Raw genomic sequence first — 20,343 nt, forward strand, 5'->3', positions numbered from 1 at the left:
GCTGCAGGTAAATGGACAAAACCATAAAACGGGACACATTAGAAAAAAAAAATTGAAATGCAATTGAAACGATAAAAACAATTCAATGACAACGCTAGAAATAGGAGTCTCAAGCTGGATAAAAAAAATAAAGCCAAAGGAATAAAAATGGGTTTTAAGATAAATGTTTAAAATGGACAAGCATATTGATAAGAGAGATGGACAACTTTGATCATTGTAACTAAGAGACGAGGTAAATCTATTTATATTGCGTCATTCAGATGCAAGCCCATTCAGATTGCATTACAAGGAAATAGAGGAAATACTTTAAAACAAGGCAATTTAGAATGGTAATCTTTGCCATGATTGTGTTGCGTGCCACTATCGTTTTGTGGACCAAACCTTTCTTATTGTTAATATTTTGTGAACACTCCAACTGGGAAACAATGCTTTGTCGTATTTTCTGATTTAATGACGAGCAAAAAAATAATACAAATTTCACAACTTGGATGTGATTCTGTCGATCAACCATGTGAAAGACTTTCCCTCTGGAATTATTAAAGTATTATTTCGTCTGTATTTTATTATTCTGCTGCATCTTTGTTTATCCTTCTTAATAACGTCCTCCAGGCCTGTGGTGGCGCTTGACTGAGGTTACCTTCCGGATGAAACCACAGAACAAGAGTTGCTGCTCGTCGCCAGCGCAGAAGAAGAAAAGTGACATTAGTAACGCTCCGAAATAAACAGCCCGGGTCGCACATTCACATTGTGTTTTCCGCATTGGATAAATGTCACATCTGGCCCAGTGAAGCCTCCGTCCTGCAGAGAGGAAGCGTCAGCGCGCGTGTCGGAGTCGCTGCTCCAGTTCCATCATTGATGGTCGGCGGGGCGGACCGAGCGGCTCCTTCTCATTGTTGCGCTGCCGGACTCGTCTCTTCACACACGCTTCAGGATGCCGCTGGGTTTGAAACCGTGTTGCGCCATCTGCAAAACCAACTCCTCGTCCATGTGGAAGAAAGGAAACCAGGGGGAGATCCTGTGCAATAACTGCACGGGAAAGAGCCCCAGCGGTGCAGTGTCGGGAGGACCCTCCATGTCCTCCAGCATACAGCCCAGCAATGGCGGGGGGAAGCAGGTCAGTAGGAGGAGAGCGTAGTCTTCCACTGTCAGGCGGATGGACACCAAGAATCATTGAAACGAAGAAAGATTTCGCCTTCAACTTGAATTTTATGGATTCTCGACACTGTTTCAACAGCTATACGTATGGCTTTGCACTGTAGCTTATTTTATTCATATCATTCTGTCTATTACACTCATTTGCATCATGCAAACTCCACACAGAAAGGCCCAGCTGGTATTTCAACGACCTTCTTGCAGTATTTTTTAATCTGCAGTTTTTGTCCCAGGAGCTGACTACAATTGAAGCAATGTAACAGTAGTTTTACCTTTAATAGAGTTGTGCAATACTCTTTGGACCTTTCCACATTTCCACATCACTGATTTGACTGTCACTTAACTAACAGAAAGCAAAATATAAATGAGTAGTTTTGTTTCAGCTGCAGATGATATGATTGACCGAGGCCATCATAGCAAGCCTGTATAATCTCTGCATCTATTTATATGAACGTAAATATTTTTATAACATATTTCTTATTTAATTACTGTATCAATTGCAGAAATGCTAGATTTGCATGAAATTGTCATTTTCCAATTTTGTGCACATGTGATTCCTTCCAAAAGAACAAACTTATATTCTGTATTTGTTGGCTTGTTTTCTCTTTTAGTCTAAGCAGGAGATCCACAGGAGGTCTGCACGTCTGAGAAGTACCAAGTATAAAGCTCCTGCGTCAGAGAAGAAAGTGTCAACCAAAGGGAAGGGAAGAAGACACATATTCAAACTAAAAAATGTATGGCATGCATAAATACAAACATTCTTCTGGTGACTTTAGATTATGCATTTAACCTGAGTGTGACATCTCTCTTCAGCCAATCAAAGCACCGGATGCCGTAGCGACAATCATCACATCGGAATCCATATTTTATAAGGTACAGTGTTTGTGACTGACAGTTTGTGTGCATTTCAGTCCAGTAAACAGAATTATGTTATGTATTTGGAATTTTATGGATGGTGTTTGCATCCACAGGGCGTATACTTCCAGACAGGAGACGTGATCAAGGTCATAGATGAAGATGATGGGAAACCATATTACGCTCAGATCCGGGGCTTTATACAGGACCAGTACTGTGAAAAGAGTGCAGCACTGACGTGGCTCATCCCCACTCAAGCCAGCCCGAAGGACCAGTTTGATCCTGGGACGTACATTGTCGGTGAGCAAATATGTGAATTTTGCTTCTCTCTCTCTCTCTTTTTTTTTATACAACCCATTTGTGTGACTTGGCTTCTAAATGTATTTTGTTTCAGGTCCAGAAGAGGATCTACCAAGGAAGATGGAGCACCTGGAGTTTGTGTGTCACGCCCCCTCTGAGTATTTTAAGTCCCGGAGCTCCCCGTTCCCGATCATCCCCATGCGACCAGAAAAGGGCTACATCTGGACTCACATAGGACCCACACCGGCTCACGCTCTCAAAGAGCCAGTCAGTGGCAGCACTTAACAGCGCTGTAATAAAGACTCAGCCTGTTGCTTTTAACCAGATGAATGTATAATTTTGAATATATGTATATATATATAAACAAAGAACCACAATTATTTCTTCAGTTTGAGGACAGGACAAATAAGGTGTAACTACTTCTCAGCCAAGTTGTTTGCACAGTTTTGACATTGGAATATTTTTTACTTTATAATAAATTCCTTCTTTTCTTACCGCAGTGTCTGACTAACTTCTTCATAAAAGCCCTCGTCAATATTCCTACTAATGCTTCAAAAAGGTGTCGTATTTTGACAGTGAAGGCCCATTGTCCTGTATGTGTGAGCTTGGTGATAACGTACTGTATTAGTGGGTTTCAGGTATCTAGAGAGGGAGACGATAAAGTGTCGGCCACGAAAAAAAATCACCATGCACACTAAAGAGGTAGAGACACCTGTTGATGTACAAATATTTTTAGTGGTTCCACCCAGCAGGTTCTTAACATGCCGCCATCATGAGGAAATTTTAACTTTATGCACACAACATATAGCAAGAACATAATATTTAATCCTTGAAGGCCCATTCAAGTTCTTTTTGGATATTAAAATCAACAAACTAAAAAGTACAATTAAAATATTTGTGTAGTATATTTTTCACACTTTTTCCTCACACTTCACCTGTCAAAATACAAATAAATGCACAATGTTTGGTTTTTTATAGGCATTTTCAGACAATTATGTTGCATTTGCTTCCTGCATCACTGAACAAACTGTTTTACATCATCTTTGCTTGTAGTCATTTCTGTTGCTGGGAGAACAGAAAAACAAGTAAACGTCGAGAAACCCATGTTTTCCTTCTCTGAACAAATTGTTTATGGGTTATCGAGGGTGTGTATTGCACTGGCATAACAAAATAGTGTGAAGTTGCTGTCGATAGGTTGATGAGAAGCCTTTCAGCAGCATTCATATTATTCTTGCTAATCTCGCTGGCAGAAGTTGCAAAGAGACACCATGGCCAACGAAGGACGTGAGACAGCTGTTTCTATTAATAACTTCAGCACGAGGCCCCCATGTCCTGCCCCTCCACAGCAAGACCAGTCCGGCACAAAGGCAAAACAACCGGGACACAGAAACAGAGGATATCAACAAAGGACTGCTACAGAGGACATCAACCTGTGGCTCACCGAGCTGTTTGAAAGCAGCTCTCATCAACCAAGAAAACCAGAACCATGAAGTCTTTACGATTTCTTGCTGCTGAAGGCTTCATTCACACTGGTCCGAGTGCGCTGGACAACCTGAGCTTTCTGTCTTATAACATCTACCCTGTTCTCTTCAAGGCCTGCTACCTGCATGAGCAGGCTGACCTGTTGCGTGCTTTGGTTCAGACGTGGCCTCTTCCTGAGCTTAATATACAAAGACTCCTGGGAAATTCAGCAGACTGCCAGTTGGACCTTACCTCTCGCACCTGCCGGCTTTGTCTGCAAGCAATTCTGACCGGACTAAAGGTAATGAAACAACCCTGAGTATGGTATGATTACATGGTCTCATTCTAGTCACATTTTCATTGTTTATTTATGAGTTGTTTTTTTTATGAGCTACAATACAGTGGCAGGGTTGATGGACGTTTCACAGGAACTTGATCATTCCAATGAATGTACTTTGTTTTCTCAGGATTATGTCTTGTCTCCTCCAAGAACCTATGCCAAGAGCCTCCATCTGGTGGACCTGACTGCTCTGAAGGACACGGAGCATCAGGCTTGTCCCTGTAAGTCCACCCTGGGCCGATGGGCAAGAACCCAGCTGCTGACCCAGATGTGCTATGAGACCATGGTGGCAATGCAAGCCAGTGAAGCGTCCCAGTCGGCCTTCGAAACGTCCATCGATGTTCGCCTGAATGGCTTCGTCACGGGCCGTAACTATGAGCTGGTAGCTCAGGCATTTCTGCTCCTTCACTACTGTCCTCTGAAGCTTCGCTTCGTCAGTTTCAGGGCAGATTCCCTCGCTCTCAAGCAGCTGTTCTACATCCTTCGACTGGCGGAGCCTGAGGCCATTGCGAAGCTGGAGGTGGTTCACAATGTTCCCCTGGAGGCCCCGCACCTCGAGGTACTGCTCTCCAGGGTGGAATTCCCCAAACTGACGTCCCTCACCTTGCCTGCCGGAGCCTTAGACATCAGAAGGCTGGGGGCTGATGATGACAATCTGCTGGCCACTATTGGCAATCTGTTGGCACAACTGAGAAGCCTCACTGAGTTCTATGTTGGATTTTCCACTCTCACTGGCCACCTGCGAAGACTACTCAGGTGAGTGCATGGATTGACAGATGGAGGAGAACAACACATGAGAATAGCTTGTCTATTTTGTAAACATGGTGGTGGACCTGGTACCAACTTTGATGTCCATACTTAGGCCTATTATGTCATCGAAAGCTCTAACTTTCACAATAATCACCTCGAGCCAGGGTCACAGGACATCCTGGCTTCAGGCCTTTTGTTTAACGGGTGGACGGCATTTTGTAGTTTAAAAATGTTGACCTGAAGCCAGCGTGAGGACAGACAGCTGCCGGACACCCAGAAACCTGCTTGATGTTCTTCACACGCCGAGTGTAAATAGAACAGTAGCAGACATGGCTCAGGTGACCGGGCAGATTTGCAGGATTAATGCTTTGATTCCGGCCTCTGTGTGCTGAAGTGTCAGGAGACAAAACACTGAAGCAATGACACTTTGAATGGCAGCTTTGTCAACCGCCTGATTGGGAGTGTGACTTGAGAATGTCAAGTTTTAAAACCAGCAAAGTGAAAAGGTAAAAAAAAAAGAACATGACCTGCAAGTTTATCATTAATTGGCTAAATGTAAAAAAAAAATTTTTTGTAAGATGTGTACTTACCAACACAGAACCAAATCATTTTGTTGTTTTGTTTCACGACATGATAGCTTACAATTTGAATAGTTCATGGACTTCAATAAATTCAGGTTCTTTTTTTTCATCTCATCCTTCCAGTCCTCTCAACACACCCTTGCAGTGCTTGGAGTTGGCCAACTGCTGCCTTAGCCGCGTGGACATGACGTACCTGTCCAACAGCCTCCACAGCGAGAGCTTGGTTCACCTGGACCTCAGTGGACACGACATCTTCAGCACTTTCTCCACTTCCTTCCACAAACTGCTGAGCCGCTGCTCGGCGACACTGGCGCGCCTGGCTGTCGAAGAGTGTGACATCGAGGACGAGCACATGGACGCCTTCGCCAACGCTCTGGCTTGTTGTCAGGGACTGGAGGAACTTAGACTTCTGGGAAACCCTCTGACCTCTGCTGCTCTGCAGAGGTTATTCTCCACGCTTACGGCCGGGTTTCCTAAGATGAGGTACATCGAGATACCGGTACCCCGTGAATGCTACCCCGACGACGTAACTTATCCTCTAGAGGATTCAGTGTTGCTGCAGTACAACAAAGAGCTGTTTGAGGAGACCCGCGCACGGCTGATAGGCGTCCTGGAAGGAGCTGGGAGAGGAAATGTGGAGGTGTGCACCCCACTCATGGGAGCCTACGATCCAGACATTAATGAAACTAGCAATGAACTGGGCGTGTCCATGCTGAAATCTTTTAACAACATCGTTGGGAATTTAATAGATACAATAACTGACGTGGACAACAGGAGATCACACTTTAAGGCAGATGAATAGTGAGGCTTCATGTTCAATAAAGAGGATGTCAGCAATGGAGTCTGCAGCTCAGTGTGTAAATACATTTGTGGGGAAAAAAAAGAACTTTAAACTTTTTTAGACTTCTTAAAAGTAAATAGACATTTATAGATCTACATTTACGGAAAGAGTCTGTGAGAACCGCTTCAGTTTGTGTATAGAATAATTCAATGTAGCTCCTGCAGTGATTATTGTTGACAAGGATATTTTTTTAAGCCATTCACATAAACCGTTATATTAACATCATGGTGTGAATTTTGTATGCGACTGAAAATGTAACCTGTAAAAATGCTATATTTTTCTTGTTTGAGCAATAAACAGATGTTTTTGCCTCTTTCAAATAGTCCACTTCCATTAAAAAAACAAAAAAACAAACACTTCCATATCTTTCAAAATGTACATTTCTTTAATGATTACTGTTTCATATAGGTTACATTTCATTTAAAACATTACACCTTGGAACGACCACACGCCAACTGAACAAGATTAGGAACCATTTACTTCTTCATCCACTCCTCTCTTTCTTTCCTCTCACGGATCACCTCATCCAGATAAGGTGTCAGGTAATCAACATCCTGAAGGAAAAACAAAGTAAAAACAATATCGTTCGCAGCTCAATCTGGAATACAACATCAGTTTATAAAGTAGGTATAATGAGAGAGGGGCTCAGCAGAGCAAGTTAACATGATTAAAACGAAAACTCAAACCTATGAAACCATCATATCTTTTCATCAAGAAAAGGTGACTTTCTTTCCAGGTTTATAACCGTCTTATACTTAACACTGACAAAATGACTGTTCATCAGCAAGCAAATTGCATTACTCAAAGTAAGATATACTACAATTGTGACAAATTCTGATCTACTATCTACCACACAATAAATGGCCCCTTGAATTAATTTCATGCGATTATTTCAATTCACCTCATCGTATTTTGTCCACTGATCTTTCGGGAGAATCTGCTGCTTCATGGAAAGATCCAGCGCTCTCTTGATTCTGAAAATCCTGTCGTTGTACACGCCTTCTGGAATCCTCTTTAGGGCTTCTTTCACATCCGCATCTTCATAGAATGTATCATCCCGCATTAATCCTATAACAGAAAACACGAACACCGAAGTTAAAGTCGTATGTGGGAAAGACGAGAATACAAAAAGTAATTCATTTGGGATTATTGTTTGGAAGAGCCTTATGTTTTAATCTTGTAACACGTTTATCCAAACAACATACACCTATATAATCACACAATACAAGGAAAGACCTAGGATTTGAGAGTTAGCCTTACCCAGCTTGTTGAAGCCGCACAGGCCGTAATACCATTTGCGAAGGCCGACCAAAAGCCTGCCAGTTGCCACTGTGAACAACAAAGATGCACGTGCATTAGAGTAAGGTTGTTCTGAGCATCAGAGATGCATCACAGCATCCTTGACATCTCATTCAGGGATCATTATACCATCATTTCGAGTGAAAACAGACATCACAGTCAGATTAGGTTGGGACGTTTTACATTGTTTTCACATCTCTTATAAAGAGCACTAAGCTAAACGATAAAATTCCAAAGAAGAAGATATTGCAGAAGGCCTGAAGGTATGATTTGTTAGAATCGAGTTCAACCAAATAGGTGGACGACTTCGTGATTTAATAAACATTTTTACGTTAGATTAAACTGATAATTTCTGTGAGGATGCTTGGGTTAGTTAGTTTACTTCACATCTCTGTGTTAAACATGCTATAATCTGATAAGGAAACACCTGATTGAAAGAAGACAAGAGCTTTAATGCGAAGGAAGAAACCTTGTACTTCGGTACCACTTTGAGTCATCTTACGAAACATTTAAAAAAGTTTCAAGAATGTGTACATATGCTACGCGCCGTATGATATGACCATCGCAGATGAGAGATAACAGTAAAACATTAACACAACCTGTCATCTATTGACCTCCTGCGGTAGAACGCGAACGTCCGCTTCATGACAGCTAAACACTGAATAATGCTGGGACGACATGGTCGCATGTCAGCACAAAGAATACTTTGCGTAACGGTCAGACCGTAATTGGACATCGTGGTTATATTAGAAACGGACATTTAATATGTTATCCCTTGAGAAGTGCCGTGACGTAGGCTAACTGTTAGCATCCGCTAGCACAGGGACACTAGAGGACACACACCGAAAGCTGCGCTGCAGGGCGACGAAATGCGCACGACAAAGTATTAACTGCTACGGTGGACTATTGATCACATCGAAAAAGTACAATATTAACTCTGACGAGTCACCTTGAGCCTGAAATACAACAGAAAATAGCATGATTTACCTGGTGCCCTCGCCGCCATGTTTGCCTCTGAAGAACGACCGCGGTGGGTTGTGGGTAAGGAGTGTCATGTCGATGACGTAGGACGCAGAACGTCATGACGACTAAAAATGATGGCAAGTTCTGAACAATGCTCGGTTTTTCTGAAGTCTAGAGGAACCTAACAATTCTAGTATGACAATTCAAGATAGTGGAGAGCATCAACGTTTAATCTTAATACTTTTGACTAATATCACCATATTTAAATTACTGTGCGGATATGTGGGACAATAATGTTCACTACCTTCACTGTTTACATTGAAATAAAGGTCCATAAGGAGCATTCACAATATCGTTAACAGGGGATCACACAAATCCACTATTTTTAACTTTAAAAAGAACTATAGAATTCACATTCTGTAACCTATGCACAGGGAATATCCAAAGTGTTAAAATAGAGCAGGGATATACATTTAGGGATGACCTTAATGTGAACCATCCATGTGACCGCACAACTTTTGTATTTATATTTGTGAAGTGAAACTGTGGAACAGAACGTCAAGGAGTCAGGCAGTGTCCAACCAAAAGGCAGTTCATACAGTGTTATGAAGACAATGTGCAGGAGTGGGAAGGTCCATGCTATTATACACGTGCCTGCCATAGCAGCAAATCCCAAAGATTACTATGTTAGGCGGCCGTTAAATTTCAGAACGTTGCCGTCTTGTCAACAATTTGGTTTTCTGGCCATTTCCAGCAGTCAACAAACCACACCCTTTATAAATGTTTGCTGCTTTCAGAACTTATAAATACAAATAAACCTCACAGAGCAGCTCAAATCAATCGTGTGCATTTATTAATTGTGACATTTACAAAAAAACAATATCTCGGCACATGGTTTATTTTCTGCACATATCTGACATTATGCTGTTGATCTTGTTTATGAGATTTTTATTTATTTTTTAATCAAGTTTGACAGAACGGTTCACTCAAAGATTCAAAGTGTCTTCTGGAACAAATCAAAATCTTCCAGTGTGGTCAAAGCCACTTCAGTGCAAAATATCTCATCGGGTACAGACACCAAGCGGTCCAGGGCGACGTAGTTGGCCTGGGCTGGGTCATACTGAGCTTTTCCAAGATACTCCAGGAAGAGGTGGCGCTCTTTGAGACGCAGGAACTTGCAATTGAGGGTCTATGATGGAATAAATTGGGATATAACAAAGTTATAATATAAACAAAGCACAAAGTAAATTTGTTCACACCTCCTCTCGTCAGCAAAAATGAATGGAGGACATTATTGTACCTGGGGGAACTTGGTGATCAGAGAGTGAGGGACCTTCATAGTGTTGTGGAGGAAGTCAAATATCTGAGTTAGTTTCCTTTTATTGGCGGTCAGCACTTTCGGGACGGTAATGATTATGTGCTGGATTTCATTTTCCTTAAAGCCAAGTTCTATTTCGCACACCTGCGGAGCAAATTTACAGAACGTTTTTAGTGTAGAATCTAAACAAAGTGTAATTTCTGAACATTTTTCCTGCCAATCAGTACCTTCAGATTTTCTTTAACAGGCTCCAAACTGCCACACAGTAACCTGGGAAGACGAGCCACAACGTTCCGAGTCTGAAGAACAATAGAAAATTCTTACGTTACAACAAAAGAACTCCCAACCTCCTTGTGTAAAAATAACATGAATTACATGAGGCAAAGCTGGACATACATTGGAAGCACTGAGTTTGAGTTGTTGTTGATAAAATCCCAGTCTGTTGTCGAGCCTCTTCACACCGAAGTTGAGCAGATAAGGAGCTCTGGACACCATTGATGCCACAGTCTCTGCAGTGAATTTCTTTGATTTAAGATAGTTCACCCTTTACAAATAAGAGAAAAATTGGTTACAAAAAAATATCATACCCACAGAATGATGACTTATTCTTGTACGGTATCATTTCGTGACCTCATCTAAACATAGAATTATAACCCAGCAAAAGAAACATTAATCACCGTTTCTATTTTTAAAATGTCAATACCTGGCCTGCAGATTTTCTAAACTCTCAGTGAGGATAAAAGGGTTGTGTGAGATGATATATCCAAAACGAGAGTCCTCTACTCCGATGTCTTTAAGAAACAGCAGCCGTGGCGCCACATCTCTGTCAAAGTCAAGCCTCAGCAGCATGGAGCCTACATTGGGTCTTTGTTCCAGTTTGAACAGGTCCACCCCTGCAGAAGAGAGCCAGGCGTAAATACAGAAAAAGAAGAAAAAAAGACACAGTTCTCTTTTGAAGACCAATGCCATCACAACTAGAAATACAATGTTCTCAATGGCTTGTCAACAATTTGAATACCTAGTTGCACCAGCTTAGTGAGCGTCTCCGACTTGTCAACATAGTCCCTTAGAGATGCAGACATGGGAGGGATGGAGGGAACAGATATACTGACAGCTTCTTCGTTGCTGATCTCCTCCAATGCTGATAATTCAGGAGCATCCAAATCTGCCAAAAGCGGAAAAGACAGACTGGATCAAAATGCAAAACAAAAATGGCAGAACGCAACTCTAATAGCATCTTCCTGAATATGTTTACAAGGTTAACTGCATCAAGCTAATGCATACCTAGTGAGATGTGATTTTCTGTTGCCAGCATGGCTTCTTTGTTTGGCAGCAAGGGGCTGTGGTTCACAACAACATCACTGGACAACTCAACTGTCTGCTTCTTGTCCTTTGCTGCAGTTGTTAAATACTTTGCCGTTAAATCATTGTAGTAGCACATTTTCTGTTTCCATCTCAGTCTGCTCTGAATTGTTATGTCGTCTCTATTGATGAATGATCCAGAACAGATGTTGGTTGATGCCCTTGTCGTGGAAAAACAACATTGAACCTGAGTGTAGATCTTCTTGCAGACAGGGCTTCTGCACCTAAGACAGAGTTGTGCACAGGTAGATGCCATGGCCATTCTACAAAACAAAAACATGAAGGCATAACATTTGTGATGGGAATTGTTAGTTTAATCTTCAACAGAGCAGAACTTTGAACAAATCAAACCAATTAGCAACCCCAAAGGCCTGCTACATGAAGAAGTTAATACTTAGAACATGCTCACAATTTAAGATCACACTTGTGAACACAAACACGAGCAGTCATGCACAGTTTTAAGGTGACAGTCACTATGTTCATTGTCTAACTACAGACACACTGCGACATACCTACTGGTGAGACAATTTGAAAATTATATGTTACAGGAAAGATTGGGCAATAACTGATCATTATGTAAATGGAATTCGTAACAAAGCATGTTGCCATTTAGCCATGTGCTCACACCTTAGACTGGTGGAGCCACATTTTAATTACCGGTATGTATCGTGTCAATATTGGGAATATATTTCAGTAGAAAAGGCGTTATTGTTTCCATACGTTTTCAAAACACCACAGAGTGCCACTTTGGTGTTTGGATAGCTGAGTGACAATTAAATAATTTGACTATTAATTAAAAAAAAACATTGTCAACGAAGACTCAAAACTCCTACCAAACTCCCTTTAACAATTTGCACATTGTTGTTAATATCCCGACTGCAGCAAATACGCTGCTAATGCATATTACGGTGTATAATCCAGAAAGATCTGCAGTCCGACCATCAAAGCCTCTCAGTTTACTGAATAGTAGTAATATTATAACTACTCATCTCTCCATCAGTCAGCTGATGGAGGTAAAAACTGGTCTGCTGCTGGAATGTTGCCCTGCACGCGTGCAGCTTGATTTGCCCCAGGTGCATTGATAAATGCAGGTAAGCCAACAAGCACAACGACACAATGCCAATTTTAAAACAAAAGCCTCATTGGATACACGAATACAGACGTTTTACGTTTAACTTACCACAAATGTATGAATTTAAGCATCACCCTCCAAACTATCGCGCAATGTCAACTGTTTTCACGTGCACCATCACGGAAGTGCTTCGTTGACGTCACCAAGTGGGAGATGCCGGAAAAGGTTGCATTGCGTGTATAACTCATACATTTATGGTACTTTAAATATAGCAAGGTGTTTAAATAATAGTTTTAAACGTTTATAAAGTCATTTATAAACATTATATTTCCAGTCCATAAGTTTGCTTTGTTTCTATTTCTTCTCTGATAGTGGCCCGCGGTGCGGACACCCCCTCGGATGATAAGTGGTTCAGTCCACCCGCCTTCTGAATTCCTGAGTGGCTATGTACTGCATCTTGCTTACCTGTTTCTCAACTTTTAGTTGTTTTTTTTCTGTAGAAGTGGTTGCAGCTCGCCGAACAAGTCCTCAGCAACGACATGGCTGCCGCAGCACATACTGGAGTACTGCAGAAGGAAGACGCCAGCTATAAGACGCATTTCCGAATGATTAACGAGCAACAAGTGGAGGACATTTGCCTGGACTTCTTCTATAAGCCGCACACCATCACCCTGCTGTCAGTGACTGTCCTCAACCTCATGTACTTTGCCTTCACCAGGTAAGCTACACAAATGAAATGTTCTGGGTTTGTGCTCATTCATAGTTTTATTTTTAATTTATTTCTACTGACCCCTTCTTTGTTGTTTGAACAGGGATGACGCAAAATCAGACAACAACCTCCGTGCGGGATTACTGGTGGTCGCCTTCTTCTTTTTAGTCATCAGTGTCCTGGCCTTTCCTAATGGTAAACAATGAAAACACACTGTCAACAGCATTAAAGAAAACGCGCTTTGCTCAGGCCCAGAGTGGCTCTTAAGCAATCAGGTATTTTTTGTAGTGAGGCCAATTGAATCAGGTCAGATGGACAAGCCAGCCTCATGATCTTCAATCAACCTCAAATGTCTTCCTCACAACGACACAAACACCACTGTGTTTCGAGACATTTATTCAGTTAAGCATTTCTTCTTATCTTTCGATAACCAAGATATAATTTTCAAGAGCTGCCTATTTGTCTCATGTACATAATGCTGTATGTTATGGCCTCTCGTCAGCCCATACAATTTGCCAACAACTCAAGTTTAGAAGGTAATAGAATTGAATAGAATAGAATAGAATTGAAACACTATTTATCCCAGAGGGATATTATTCAACGTATGTGGCTGCACTGCATGGAGCACTCTCTATCCAATGGGAGAAATTTGGGGCTCAGGGTCTCACTCAAGGGTATTTTGACATGTAGACAGGGAATCAAACCTGAAATCTTCCAAATCAAAGTCAACCACTCTACCAATTCAGCCACAGCCGCCCCAAAGTAGTGCAGCCAGAGCGAAGTTGCTTAAAAAAAACTCAGAAGTACAGTAAGTCTTTCTTAGAAACTGTGAGAGAACAGGGAATGCATTTACAGGCCATTTAAAGAAGTTGTTAAACAGTACTCAGTTTCATCAACACTAAATGTTTAACTGTCTGCTGTAAGTCTGTCATCATATTATGTTATATTATATTGTGGATTTGATTTTACTATGTCAACCTATATTTACTTTTCATACTCCGCAAACGTTTTGTGTTTGATCTCCTACTTTGCATGTTTGAGTTCAACAAAGCTGGTTGTTTCTAATCTACCTTCTTTTTTAACATTATTATGTAATGTATTTATGTTATTGCATTTCTTTTACAATGAGTTTCTCTGTTTATGTTTTGAAGCTTGCCTAAATCATGTGTTTGTTCACAATAATATCTCCTTTTGCCCCCTTAATTTTATTGCTTACATAAATACATAATATTGGAGTTGTATATGTTGTCTCTCTTATAAAATGTACATTGGAAAATGATTTGATGCGTTCTGTCTCAGGACCTTTCACGAGGCCACACCCGGCAATATGGAGAATGGTGTTTGGTGAGTTTTCAGTCATGTAGCTGCTCGACTTTCATGAAGCTTTCCTGCCTTCTCCCTAACTCGGCTTCTCTTGTCTGGTTTTTAGGTCTCAGTGTCCTGTACTTCTTGTTTCTCATCCTTGTCATCTTCCTCAACTGGGACCAAGTGAGGACTCTCATGTACTGGCTGGACCCAGATCTGCGCTACGCCAAACGAGAAGCAGACATCATGGTGAGGAGGTTTTGTAAATGATAGATAGATAGATAGATAGAAAGAAATTATCTTATGAGATACTGTTAAAGGGACTGTTTGTTTCTTTTGTTATTACTATTACAGGAATATGCCGTTAACTGCTCGACAATAACATGGGAGCGCATCATGAGCCACTTCGATATTTTCGCATTTGGCCACCTTGCAGGGTGGGCTATGAAGGCCCTGCTCATCCGCAGCTACGGTCTGTGCTGGACCATAAGCATCACCTGGGAACTCACAGAGGTACGTATTTAGTCTAAGCTTGATCCAGCACATTTTAATTTGTAATGTGAATAATGTGCATATTTAATATGCAGGATATAAAGCTTTTCTCTACTTATTTTCCAGAGTGTCTCTTAGGCCATTGAAAGTATTTTCCATGACTTAATAGTGTCTGTGTGGCAGTATAGACACTTTACATGAGATAAATTCACTTTTACACTACCTCACTCTTGAGTTTTGTTGGTTTTGGAAAGATTAAATGGATTTGGCCTCAAACCAGATTTGCTTTTATAGAATCTTCTGTGGTCATCACAAAACAAAAAAATGTAACCCTTTACAAAAACACATTTTATAGTTTACTGGTCCTTGCTTCAAAGTATTGAGGAAATCTATCTCTACTCTCCTCACAGCTGTTCTTCATGCATCTTCTCCCCAACTTTGCCGAGTGCTGGTGGGATCAGGTGATCCTGGACATTCTGTTGTGTAATGGAGGAGGAATTTGGTTGGGAATGACCCTTTGTCGGTTTTTGGAGATGAGGACATACCGCTGGGCCAGCATCAAGTCAGTGCTCTCCAGATCTTCCACTGTTTATGATACTCCTTGGTGAACGTTATGAATCAATAACAATTCCTGTAATAGTAATACTGTATAAAGTGTATAACAAAATTTTCCAAATTGTCGGTAAATCCAATAATTTACTGACAATCGACTAATAATTTAGGTTTTGAGATTATTTAAAAGTCCTTCATCAGGATTCTGATTTACAGATTTATCTACTGCAAACCTTTTGACAGGTGATTGTAGAAGAGTGCTGCTGCCATTCATAACCTGAGTGGTGACTCTGTTTGTAAAGTCTAAAGTTGGAGTGTGTGTTTGTGTGTGTGTGTATGTGTGTTTTGATCACATTTGAAATATTGCACTGCTTCGTCTGCCCAGAGAGATCCACTCCACCACGGGGAAGATAAAGAGAGCTGTGCTGCAGTTCACTCCCGCCAGCTGGACCTTTGTGCGCTGGTTTGATCCAAAGTCCTCCTTCCAGAGGCTGGCAGGCATCTATCTCTTCATGATCCTCTGGCAGGTGCTGTGAGCTCCAACCTGGGATTCAGATATTCTTGTATGACACCGTCACTGGTGGTTGCGCAGCAAGATTGCTAATGAGTTTGGATAAGTTTCCCTTCACCATGAGTGTTTGGCTTTCTGTAGAGACCCAAGCTTCGTCCCAGAATCAAAACATAAGCTTATTAAAGTTATTTACAACCCAAAATTGTCCATAGATATGAAGTTGTGTGTGGATGATTGTCTATTATTACAGCCTTGCAGTCTCATGGTCTCGATTTTGCAATAAAACAAAAACATATTCATGGGAACATTTCAGCTGAATTCTGTCTTGTCTTGTGTTTTCGTTCACAGCTGACGGAGTTAAACACATTTTTCCTCAAGCACATTTTCATCTTCCAGGCGTCTCACCCTCTGAGCTGGTGTCGTATCCTCCTGTTTGGAGTCATCACTGCTCCCACTGTGCGGTACGTTCACGCCTCGTTACAGCACCACACTCAACCGACAAGCAGTAGTACGTTTCAACAATGAATACATGTTTAACACTACATAAAATATTACATTTCCACTTCAGTGGAAATAAATTGTGAAGATGAAAAAAAATTTTTTTTCTTTTTTCGCAGAGTGCTTTGTTGTTATTATATCAAATGTATCTATTTTTACAACTGATATACCCTTTTGTTCCTGTCTTGTTGTACCTCTTTCAGACAGTATTATGCATACTTGACTGACACTCAGTGTAAAAGAGTTGGCACACAGTGCTGGGTGTTTGGGTAAGTACATGTCGATTCGCTTTGCTTCTCAAAGAAAACGCTTCATGAATGGTAGATTAAGCAATTTATCGGAATTAAAAAGGTCCCATTGTATCTGCTATCAAAAACTGCTCACTTTTCTTTGTTTGTTATTTCAGTGGCTTTGTTTGTGGTAGATTTTGTCTGTTTTTGATAGAAAAATATTTATTCTAATTTCAGCAGTAATGAGAGTAGTTTGGTGAACAAACTTACCTTGAACTTTGTCCAGATGCTGGCAGGTTTGCTTTGATTGTCATATACTGATAACGTTTTGCCGACACCGGATGTGTGCGCTTAGTTGTAATCAAACAGATCACGATGGCAACTTGAGGATTGTTCCTCAAAATTGTTGTTTTGATTCTTTCTTATTATGTTGTTATGGCAGACAAGAAAATTCACATTTGACAGTCTTTAAGCATTGTCAGCTAAACAGTAGCATGAGACTTTACTCTTATGGCACCAGCTCAACCCGCATAACACATACGACCGGTGACGAGCTGTTTTTAATCCACTTTAGTTTAACTTCTATATTCTTGCAATTCTACAGCGATTTCATTGGGGTTTTTAAAAATAAAAATCGGAATGTAGTTTTCAGTCAATTGAAATTCATGACATCATCTCGATATGACCTGAGCTACCGATGTCCCGAGTGTGCTCCAGTTGCTATGGCAACGAGATGAGCACTCTCCATCTCCATAATTAACATTTAGACCACTCTCTTGTCTGCGCTTTCCTCCCTGCAGTGTTGCATTTAAAACTGAAAGAACTTGTCTGCCGTGTGGTGGGCCGATATGGATCGTGGGTTTGACGTAGTGTGGAACATTTATGTAGAGAAAATGCTTTTGGGCTGAAATGCCACAAGCGCCATGCATCCAAATAGAAGGTCAATTGCAGTGCAAATATTTGGCCAAGAGAGGGAGCCATTGTAAAAAATGCTGCAGCCTGTGAAAGTAAATCAGATGCTTATTTTCCTAACTGCTTTATTTTCCTTTCTTGAAGCGCCATCGCTTTCTTGGAAGCCCTTATTTGTGTGAAATTTGGCCACGACTTGTTTTCCAAGACTCAAGTTCGCTATGTTCTCCTGTGGCTGCTCTGTCTGGTAAGAGAGTGTGTGTGCGCGCGTGTTTGGTAGAAGTAGAAAGTACTTTACTATTATTTGTGAGTGAATGTCGGTCATGATAATAATACCAAACAAAAACACTTTTATCGTAGCTATTGTTATTGCTTCTGCCAGGGTCTGCTGATAAATTGGGCAAATGTATTCTTACTCTCTGTGGGAATAACTTCTTTATTCTGTATGGCATTTAGTGACTTTATCAGAAAAAAATACTGCTCTAGATTTTCTCTCTTTTCTTTATCTCCAGGCACTCATCACACTCCTCTGTTTATATGGGATGGTGTGGTTTGAACAAAATAAAATGAAGGTGAGTTGCTGCTTTACAAAATGTCATCAAGGGGAACATGAGATGTTTATTTCTGCAGTGTTGTTGCTAAAACTTGCATTTAAGTAATATCCATACATTTTAACGATGTAAGAAAAGTTTCAATATTTGCTAATCATGTTTACAATATTTTTCAGTAAGCCAGAAGTTTCCCAACACGCAAAATTACAATATTATACCTATTCAAACATATTCAAAGCTGCGGGTGAAAGCAGCTTGCATCTGAGACAGGACTCCACAGTCTCACACACACATTGAGTACTTGTGTTCAGATAGTGGGAAAAGACCGAAGTCTTTTCACACAGGGAGAACATGCAAACTCCACAAGTATGTAATCAAACAAAGCTACTTAAACTGTGGGGTGAGAGTGCTAATCACTGTCTCCAACAGGATTTCAAATCATGATCTACATTGAGTTGTTCATAATTAATGTTGGACAACAGAGTTTTGTTGCTTTGTTTTGCCAAAACCACTGTTTGCGACCAGAAGACATTTGAGAAACAGCTGTACACAGCTAATTATTGATGAAGTTCTTAAAGTTGGGTATCTATTCTACTCTGCGCTTTCTTCTGTTTTATAGAGCATTTGTGTGCAGAGTGAGGACTGTCTCGACAGCAGTGTTGTTGACTCATGTAGTTTCGTCCCAGATGGCGTTGCAGGTCAGTCTCATAACAGGCGGCGGGCGACAACTCCTCTCTAAACTCCATCCTAAATGTTTAACATCATTATGTTTTATGTTGCCTCGTTTCCCAGCTCAGAGGACGAGTCTACAAACTGCAAAACGGAGGAGAATCTCTGCAAGAAACAGATTTGTAAATGGCCATGGAGCAAAGACACAATAAACAGCACGAAAGATACGAATGCACACCTTGTGGGAAACGGATAAATGAATGATAATGTGACCTTAAAGAGAGAAATATGGTGTGTTGTTGCTCCAGTATGTAAATTTGCATGAGTGGTTTCAAAGAATCCCTCAATATCACTGTTATTTAATGAAGATCTACATTTTGCACTGGATTTTGAATAAGGAATGTCTGTAGAAACAGCATTGGCACCCCGATGAAGCCCAGCATTGACTATTTATCACCAAAATAGGTTTTTCTCTCAGGTAAATAAGTATAAATAAGTCTGCTCAGGCCTGCACAAACCACACACTTCCTACGATTTGCTAAAGGTACTTAGATATTTTGCACTTGTTGGTTGTGTTTTTGAATGTTACACTATAATGTGTTTATTAGCTTTATGAGAATTATTTCTAAGAGCAATAATTATTTTTTGTAATTATTTGACAGTGTATGTCTGATGACATTTCTGGTGTGTTTGTGTTTGTCATTTTGCAAAAACTGACATTTTAAACTTATGTGCAACACATTAATGAATGTTTTGGTGCTTTTCTTCTAAACAAAATGTAAAATAAGAATTATTGTGTGAAAATGTTGAGTGTGTGTGTGTGTGTTTATTTTGGGGGGGTGTTACAATTGGACGAATTGCATCGTGTCGGAACGAAAATATTTTGACGTTCAACTCAACAGCTCAGTGCTGAATGTCGATAGCAGCCGATAATCATGTCTGTAATGATTCTCGTCGATAAAGTTTGGAAAAAAAAAAGCAATAAGATGAGATGCTTCCTGCATTTTCTGTGACATGTCCACATAGGCTATATCTAATGTTTCTCACCATGTTTCGAATTGTCATGTCCAGCTGTGTTGTTTTGTTACAAATAAACATTCTTCAACAATAACCCGCTTCAGAGATTCCAGATCACAGTCTTTAGTGTTCAAAATGCAACACTCATGCAATATTTTAATGACAATGTGTTTGTTTTTATTCACCTAAATACCATATGTAATAAATTCCTTCGTTTGTGCAGTTTTTATGTATTTCTTGACATACACACGGAAACGGGCTCAATTTTACCAGCTTGATGAGATTTATTTGTAACAAAAGGAGCAAATAAGAGTGATTGTTTAAAATTGTGATGCCCGCAGTAGTATTGATGATTTAACAAAGGAATCAGGTTATGGCAGATATTAAACCTTTCTAGATTTCTTATATGTGGAGGTAAACACGTATTTTCAAGTTGAGAGGGGGCTATGAGATCATTAGATTGAACTGAGGCTTTTCAAAGACAAAACGTAGTGAAATATATACTAATATAGTGGCCTCCCATGCTGCTGCCTGCGGCTCGTCCTTGTCCTTTGTTATCGCTGCTTACTACATTTCCCATAGTTCCTTGCGAGCGGCCGCTGCACT

The 20,343-nt window shown here is 40.6% G+C and overlaps 5 protein-coding genes across 5 annotated transcripts; 3 read left to right on the plus strand and 2 right to left on the minus strand.

The window, feature by feature from the left end:
* The first annotated feature begins 741 nt into the window (after positions 1–741).
* Positions 742–2,669, plus strand: gatad1 (GATA zinc finger domain containing 1). Its single transcript, XM_080516112.1, has 5 exons — positions 742–1,114; positions 1,764–1,886; positions 1,966–2,025; positions 2,124–2,307; positions 2,402–2,669. The coding sequence occupies exons 1-5, from the start codon at positions 932–934 to the stop codon at positions 2,590–2,592; spliced, it is 741 nt and encodes a 246-aa protein (XP_080372238.1). The 5' UTR covers positions 742–931; the 3' UTR covers positions 2,593–2,669.
* Positions 2,670–3,675: 1,006 nt separating this feature from the next.
* On the plus strand, positions 3,676–6,583 carry lrrc14b (leucine rich repeat containing 14B). Its single transcript, XM_080516092.1, has 3 exons — positions 3,676–4,069; positions 4,236–4,864; positions 5,563–6,583. Exons 1-3 carry the CDS (start codon positions 3,794–3,796, stop codon positions 6,239–6,241), a joined length of 1,584 nt encoding a protein of 527 aa, XP_080372218.1. The 5' UTR covers positions 3,676–3,793; the 3' UTR covers positions 6,242–6,583.
* A 59-nt stretch (positions 6,584–6,642) lies between these two features.
* uqcrb (ubiquinol-cytochrome c reductase binding protein) lies at positions 6,643–8,614 on the minus strand. Its single transcript, XM_080516117.1, has 4 exons — positions 8,567–8,614; positions 7,541–7,609; positions 7,182–7,348; positions 6,643–6,834 (listed from the first exon to the last, which is right to left on the minus strand). Exons 1-4 carry the CDS (start codon positions 8,583–8,585, stop codon positions 6,757–6,759), a joined length of 333 nt encoding a protein of 110 aa, XP_080372243.1. The 5' UTR covers positions 8,586–8,614; the 3' UTR covers positions 6,643–6,756.
* An 803-nt stretch (positions 8,615–9,417) lies between these two features.
* mterf3 (mitochondrial transcription termination factor 3) lies at positions 9,418–12,470 on the minus strand. The gene is made up of 8 exons (XM_080516519.1): positions 12,403–12,470; positions 11,145–11,485; positions 10,879–11,025; positions 10,564–10,753; positions 10,257–10,404; positions 10,088–10,159; positions 9,843–10,004; positions 9,418–9,731 (listed from the first exon to the last, which is right to left on the minus strand). The coding sequence occupies exons 2-8, from the start codon at positions 11,482–11,484 to the stop codon at positions 9,537–9,539; spliced, it is 1,254 nt and encodes a 417-aa protein (XP_080372645.1). The 5' UTR covers position 11,485; positions 12,403–12,470; the 3' UTR covers positions 9,418–9,536.
* Positions 12,471–12,778: 308 nt separating this feature from the next.
* ptdss1b (phosphatidylserine synthase 1b) lies at positions 12,779–19,847 on the plus strand. Its single transcript, XM_080515480.1, has 13 exons — positions 12,779–13,012; positions 13,107–13,198; positions 14,303–14,347; positions 14,433–14,557; positions 14,663–14,821; positions 15,211–15,362; positions 15,738–15,879; positions 16,212–16,324; positions 16,565–16,630; positions 17,648–17,747; positions 18,013–18,072; positions 18,671–18,749; positions 18,844–19,847. The coding sequence occupies exons 1-13, from the start codon at positions 12,834–12,836 to the stop codon at positions 18,930–18,932; spliced, it is 1,401 nt and encodes a 466-aa protein (XP_080371606.1). The 5' UTR covers positions 12,779–12,833; the 3' UTR covers positions 18,933–19,847.
* Positions 19,848–20,343: the final 496 nt, after the last annotated feature.

The sequence above is a fragment of the Blennius ocellaris genome (genome assembly GCF_963422515.1).
Source record: "Blennius ocellaris genome assembly, chromosome: 20".
Taxonomy (NCBI): Eukaryota; Metazoa; Chordata; class Actinopteri; order Blenniiformes; family Blenniidae; genus Blennius; species Blennius ocellaris.

Coding starts and splice junctions, on each gene's coding strand:
- gatad1 (XM_080516112.1), top strand. CDS start 932: ATGCCGCTGGGTTTGAAACCGTGTTGCGCCATCTGCAAAACCAACTCC. Junction 1,115..1,763: donor GCAATGGCGGGGGGAAGCAG/GTCAGTAGGAGG, acceptor TTTCTCTTTTAG/TCTAAGCAGGAGATCCACAG. Junction 1,887..1,965: donor ACATATTCAAACTAAAAAAT/GTATGGCATGCA, acceptor ATCTCTCTTCAG/CCAATCAAAGCACCGGATGC.
- lrrc14b (XM_080516092.1), top strand. CDS start 3,794: ATGAAGTCTTTACGATTTCTTGCTGCTGAAGGCTTCATTCACACTGGT. Junction 4,070..4,235: donor CAATTCTGACCGGACTAAAG/GTAATGAAACAA, acceptor TTGTTTTCTCAG/GATTATGTCTTGTCTCCTCC. Junction 4,865..5,562: donor CACCTGCGAAGACTACTCAG/GTGAGTGCATGG, acceptor TCATCCTTCCAG/TCCTCTCAACACACCCTTGC.
- uqcrb (XM_080516117.1), bottom strand. Junction 7,349..7,540: donor GTGCGGCTTCAACAAGCTGG/GTAAGGCTAACT, acceptor TTTCTGTTATAG/GATTAATGCGGGATGATACA. Junction 6,835..7,181: donor AGTGGACAAAATACGATGAG/GTGAATTGAAAT, acceptor TTTTTCCTTCAG/GATGTTGATTACCTGACACC.
- mterf3 (XM_080516519.1), bottom strand. CDS start 11,484: ATGGCCATGGCATCTACCTGTGCACAACTCTGTCTTAGGTGCAGAAGC. Junction 11,026..11,144: donor AGAAAATCACATCTCACTAG/GTATGCATTAGC, acceptor CGCTTTTGGCAG/ATTTGGATGCTCCTGAATTA. Junction 9,732..9,842: donor TGATCACCAAGTTCCCCCAG/GTACAATAATGT, acceptor ATTCCATCATAG/ACCCTCAATTGCAAGTTCCT.
- ptdss1b (XM_080515480.1), top strand. CDS start 12,834: ATGGCTGCCGCAGCACATACTGGAGTACTGCAGAAGGAAGACGCCAGC. Junction 13,199..14,302: donor TGTCCTGGCCTTTCCTAATG/GTAAACAATGAA, acceptor GTTCTGTCTCAG/GACCTTTCACGAGGCCACAC. Junction 14,348..14,432: donor AATATGGAGAATGGTGTTTG/GTGAGTTTTCAG, acceptor TCTGGTTTTTAG/GTCTCAGTGTCCTGTACTTC.